Consider the following 6433-nt stretch of genomic DNA (forward strand, 5'->3'; position numbering starts at 1 on the left):
TCTCAGAACCCAGCTTATTTCACAATAGTCACACAGGTGGCAAATTCCATCCAAATGTGATGTCATCTGGCGCTGATTTTGAATATTTTGAATATGTGGTCTCCCATATGCTCCAAATCATAGAATCAGAGAATTGCAGAGTTGGAAGGGGCCCAGTCCTCTGCATTACTGGAATCACACCCGAATGTTCCGACTTGGGACAGTCCTGATTTTGTTTGTTTGTTTCTTTGATAACCGAGAAATTCTTACCCTATATATGCACCCAGGTTCCAACTGGTAACTCAGAGCAGGGCTTTTAGTGTGGCTGCCTCTGATCTGTGGAAGAGCATTTCTGTCAAGATAGGACAGGCACCCAGAAAAAAATAGAAGACATCTTTCTGTTCCAACAAGCCTTCACAGCCGGATGAAGGAAGTTTGTGCCTTGACGGTCTGCTTGGTATTGGGGTTTTTAATTTTTAAGTTGCTGCTATTTGTTTTAAAATGTTTTTGAACTGTTTTTATTGCATTTTGTACTTTCAACGTGTGTTGAAAGTGATAAAATCATAAAGATAAGGATAGGAAGAAGAGTACATTTATTTTTCTAATACATGTGTTTCTCTTTTAATTGTGACAGCAAGTTTGTTAAAAAGAAGATGGCATCTTCCAGAACACAGGAAAGAAGTAAAATCAAACCACCTCAGAAATATCTCAAAGAAAGTATCCTTGTAGAAAGGAGTGAACCTTCTGTTTATGCATTAAAACTGAAAAAGGCGTCTGAAATGTCTCCAAAGTACCATCTAGGAAAAGAGAACTTGCAGATCGCCAACAAAGTGATCATGATGATGGGAGCGTCTGGATCAGGGAAAACCACTCTCATCAATGGGATGATCAACTACATCCTGGGCATGCAATGGGGAGACGAGTTCCGGTTCAAACTTATTGATGAAGTGACTGGCAGAAACCAAGCAGAAAGCCAGACATCCGAAGTGACGGCTTATGTGGAGAACTATCAAGAGGGTCTCAAGATCCCTTACTCTCTCACTTTTGTTGACACTCCAGGATTCAGAGACACAAGAGGAATAGAGCAGGACAAAAAGTTAGAGGAGAAGATCCGTGAGTTTTTCTCCATCCCAGGAGGAATCGACCACATCGATTGCGTCTGCTTTGTGGTCAAGGCCTCCACAAATCGCTTATCAGCAGCCGAGAAATACGTCTTTGATTCCGTGCTCTCCATCTTTGGGAAAGATATCAAGGAGAACATCCAGTTCCTGATCACCTTTGCAGATTCACAGACTCCCCTGGTCCTTGAGGCCATTAAGACGGCCAACGTTCCATGCGCCAAAGATGGCAAGGGGAACCCTGTGCATTTCAAATTCAACAATTCCGCCCTGTTTGCCAACAATGTCGTGGGGGACGGGGAGAGCCCTAACTTTGATGAAATGTTTTGGAAAATGGGTATGATCAGCATGAAGACCTACTTTGACTCGTTAAGCAAACTGAACACGAGGAGTTTGTCTTTGACGAAGGAAGTTCTCAGGGAGCGGAAAGAGTTGGAGACGGTTGTGCAGGGCCTGCTGCCCCAGATCAAAACCAGGCTGGTCAAACTGGAAGAACTGAAGCAAACGGAACAAGTCCTTGACCAGCACAAAGCTGACATGGCGGCCAACAGAGATTTTGAGTATGAGCTCCCAGTCACTGTCAAAGTGAAGCAAGACCTCTCTGGAGCTCATCAATATGCAACCAACTGCAAGAACTGCGAGTTCACCTGCCACTATCCTTGCTGGCATACCTGGGACCTGCTGAACCGCTTTTGCTCCGCTATCAATTTATTGTCAGGAACATGCAACGTTTGTCCCGGTAAGTGCTCAGCCAGCGACCACCGCAACCAGGATTACCAATTTAAGGACGAAATAAGGAAAGAGAAGAAGAGCTATGCGGAGCTGAAGAAAAAGTACGAGCACGCCTGCCATGAGTTGGTGACAGCGGAGGAGCTGATTTTGCACCTCAGCCAGGAGTACATCGAGGTAAGAGAAAATTTGTTCGAAAACATCGAGAGAGGTTCTCAAAGCCTGCGGCGCCTGCAGGAAATTGCGCTGAAGCCCAACCCGCTCTCCACCCCAGAATACATTGACATGCTCATTGCGTCTGAAGAGGAGGAACACAAGCTTGGATATCAGAAAAGGATCCAGTTGCTCAAGGATGTGAAGAAAGAAGCAGAGATCATACAGAAGATTGCGAAGAAGGAGGCTCTGCTGCCAGAGGAGGAGGAGATGATGAGTGAATGGGGGGACAAAAGCAAATTCCACTTGATAGCCAGATATTGGAAGAGAAGGGCGGTGAATATTCTCCCTAAATGAAGGGGCAACACAACAGCTCCTGTTTAGCCTTAGATCTCTGTATAAGAGCCCCCCCCCCCCCCCATATCCTTTTTGCTAAGTGCAGGGACTCTGAGGCTGGATCTACACTGACCTGTTCAATGTTATTAGAACGATATCAGATATATTGTTCTAAAATGTCACAGGGGAGACTTGGAAAAATAAAGTGTTTCTTCCCCTGCCCTCCGCAAATGATCTTTATTGTTAATATAAAAGAGAAGAAGATTTGATATCCCACTTTATCAGTACCCTAAGGAGTCTCAAAGCGGCTCACAATCTCTTTTCCCTTCCTCCCCCACAACAAACACTGTGAGGTGAGTGGGGCTGAGATATTTCAGAGAAGTGTGACTGGCCCAAGGTCACCCAGCAGATGCATCAATTTACATAGAACTTAACAAATACAATACTGTACAATACATTGCATATAATATATACCCTACATACCCAACATATACACCACAGATATTTGACTTCCAACTCTTCTCTATACTTTGTTTCTAAACTTACCGTAACTCTATACACATATCACATTAGTTATTCTACTTTTCCTTTATGTTTATCTAATCAGATTTACCATACTTTCCCTCTATTTTCAAGATTTAGTTTGTATCTGCCAGGAGACTTGCGTTGTCCGTATAAACTTTTAAGATATTCTTTCAAGACTGAGCATTCTTTATTAACTTTTGGAATAGGACTTCTTCTTATTCTCCCTGTTAGTTTTACAAGATGTAAACATTCAATCATTTTTGCTAACCAGTCAGATTTTGTCGGGTTAATGTCACTTTTCCCATTTTTGGCTATCAGAATTCTCGCCGCTGTAGTGGCATACATAAATAAAGGTCTACAGACATGATACCGAGCAGAAAGGCTTCCGGTTCTTTTTGTAAAAGGGAATTTAAACATGTTTTTCAATTCGTTACAGATGACATCCCAAAATTCTCTTAACTTCTTGCACTCCCATCACATATGTATGAAGGTACCTCTTTGCACCTCCAACACACATCCATACTATTTTTATACATTTTGGCCAACTTGGCCGGACATTTTGTGTCTTCAAAATGTCTTCCCTTAGATTTTAGCAGGCAGTCCACTTTCCATAGCCTTTCCCATTCACTCACGAGTACGTTGTGTCCGATGTCCTGTGCCCAGTGTATCAAGACTGCTTTTACTTCCTCCACTTTTACTTTCCATTCAAGAAAGAGGTATTTTTGATATCAATGGAAAAATAATGTGTTTCTTACCTCCACCAAAACGCTGTCTCCCTACTGCTACTCTTCCTCTCAGTAAGCGGAGAAGAGATGTGGAATTTCCTCCTTCCCCCTCCAGATTGTATATTTAATTAGGGTTTAACTCCCCTACTTGAACATTAACTCTGTCCCTGAACTGATCTGGGGCTGGGGCTGGGGTGCTTGACCCCTGGCCTCACTGATCCAGGGTAGATCAGGGTGACTCTGCACAGCCTGAATATTTAGGATAATTTACTATATATCTGGAAAAGCTTTTAACTAGTTGGAACCAGCGGAAGTTATTTTTTAGGGGTGGTAAAAATAGAATTGCATAATAATTAAACAATATTAATTTTGCATGTCGTAATTATGCTCTGCCCCCACAGCTGGAGGCAGCAGTTCTTCTGAATAGCAGGTGCTGGAAGCTGCAGGAGAGGAGAGCATTGGTCTTGTGTTAGAGTCCTGCCAGGGGGCTAAACCTTCGGGAGAACAGGATGCTGAACTAGATCGGCCGTTCTCTCTCTCTGTCTCTCTCTCTCTCTGTGCAATGACAATATTTTATTGAAATAATTTCAGGTATAAAAGAATAAAGTGATACAGAGAAAAAAGGGGGAAGGGGGGGGATAACAAAGATGTGTAAGAAAAAAGAACAATATACAAAAATGCAATGCAATATACTCTCAAACATTCTTATTTAAATTGATACAGGGTTGTTATCCTAATACACATGTAGATGTTAATAGCCATAAACTCATTCCAGATGTTTCATGTTTATCCAAACAATGTCTAGCAGTGAAAAATGGATTGCAGAGATGGAATATAACATCAAATGGATTTGGGTGTGTAAAGTAAAATTAAAAAAGGGGGGGAAGGCTGAGAAGCTCTATTCTACAAAAGGTTTATGATGGAAACTTAAGAGCGGACTCTTCCCTAATTTTTATCATCCTCGGACTAAACTGAATTGAATTTAATTGGAAGTGTAACCCTTTATCTTTGGCTGAAGGGAGAGATAAGAGGAAGCTGTGAGCTTGCCAAAGAAGGTTCATTATTGAGTTATTTTAAGTTTGACAGCTTGCTTTACTCCCCGGGCTGAGAGAAAAATAGCGAAAACAGGATATTTTGGGGGACACTATGATTTTTGCAGCTGCTGCTAATGTTGCAAAACACTGAAGCTCTGGACAGAGCAATGGAGAACTTCTGAAACAGCAGCGGGACACTAGCTCTGCCCAAGGCATGATGGAGAACAGCAACTGACAAAAGATAGACAATATATTACAAGGACAGGAAGAAACATCATGGACAGAATAACAAAAAGAACAAAAAGTAGGTTCAAATGCTTCACCTGTAGGAAGAAGAGGAGGAGGAGGAGTTGTTTGGATTTGATATCCCGCTTTATCACTACCCGAAGGAGTCTTAAAGCGGCTAACATTCTCCTATAAATCGCTGAATGTGTTAATGTGAATGGAAGTCGTTGAAATTGCAGTTGGGGTATAAGGGTTTGTTTTTCTGACTGGAGTGTGATGGAAATCTATAAGATTTTGGAAATAAAGTAAATCATCAAACCATCAATTCCAGCACGTTGGGGGGGCACCTAAATTGTACAATTTGGCTTTTGAATGATTCCTATTATTAATGGTATTATAATGTGGCATTGTTATAATGAGGATTTTATTGGAATATTGTAATCGAAAACTAATACAGATGATTTTCCAAACCATGTCTTCGTCTGTAAGCAGCCCGTTCCTAAGTGGCGAGTGTTGTCATAATGTCAAGGTATTTATTCCAGGGTCCCGGGTCTGGATTCTTCCCCTTCGTCCCTCTCTCTCTCCGGCCAGGCGTCTCTTTGCTCTGTGCGCCCCCTGGAGGCTTCGGGAGGGGGGTCCCCGCCCAGAGCATCTTCCTGGCCTCCCCCCCCCCTCACTTGGCAAGGTCCAGAGGCTGAGGAATAATTCTGGGGGTGCAGCAGCAGGGCAGCAACAGCCCCCTCCCCCTGCTGAGTCTCTCGGGCAGACCTGGGGGGGGGGGGCTGAGGAGGACCAGAGCGGCTTGCAACTCGCATCCCGGGCCAAGCGCATCCCAAGCAGCACCGCCAGCCTCTTCTGGGGTTTAGAAAAACATGAACTTGGGCGGGAGCCACAGGGTAAGGAATAATTTCAGCAAGCGCCAGAAGGAGTACAGTGTCCCTGACAAACACAACCCTGCAACGCCCCTATTCCTGTTTGTTGTGGAAGAGAAGCTCCAGTTCGGGCGCACTCTTAAGCCACACTCGGTCGATCAGCCTTTAAGGGATCCTCCACAGGGATCCTTCCTTGCCTTTTGTTGCAACAGGCTGAACACAGCTGCTGCCTCCCCTCGGAAGCTGGATGGCAGGCAGGGGCCCAGCCTGGTATGTCTGGGCATATTGAAGGGAGCTGCTTCTGAGCGAGGAAGGTGCGCCCAGGAGCGCGGAGAGGCTGCCCAGGGCTGCCAGCCAGACAAGGGGCGTCTCCCGGGTCCTCTTGCAGCAGGGGCTCCCTTTGCAACCAGATCCTTCTCTCCCCCCTTCTCTCCACCACTCGGCCCTTCCCAGATGGCAGACCTCACCTCCTCAGCTGCTTCTGCAAATCCTTCCTCGTCCCGCGTCGTCTTCCACGCCGGTTTGAGTTTTCCTGCAGCGAACGGGAGCGAGAGACGAGCTGCTTCTCCGAAGGGAAAATGAAAGTAGCAGCTGAATTAGGTCCTCTTCTGCTTGGAAGGAGCAGGACAAGAATTCCCCCCAGTGGATGCCTGGAGAACCAGCAGCTGGTTTGGGCGGTGGGTGGCCGCGTGGGGCGCTTTTCAGCTTAGAGAAAAGGCGAGCGCACGAGAGGGTCG

General features: G+C 45.0%; 1 protein-coding gene across 1 annotated transcript; it reads left to right on the top strand.

Annotated features, from left to right (window-relative positions):
- Positions 1 to 664: 664 nt before the first annotated feature.
- LOC114607296 (uncharacterized) lies at positions 665 to 2336 on the top strand. The gene has a single exon (XM_077937053.1). It carries the CDS (start codon positions 759 to 761, stop codon positions 2334 to 2336), a length of 1578 nt encoding a protein of 525 aa, XP_077793179.1. The 5' UTR covers positions 665 to 758.
- Positions 2337 to 6433: the final 4097 nt, after the last annotated feature.

The sequence above is a fragment of the Podarcis muralis genome, chromosome 12, assembly GCF_964188315.1.
Source record: "Podarcis muralis chromosome 12, rPodMur119.hap1.1, whole genome shotgun sequence".
Lineage (NCBI taxonomy): Eukaryota > Metazoa > Chordata > Lepidosauria > Squamata > Lacertidae > Podarcis > Podarcis muralis.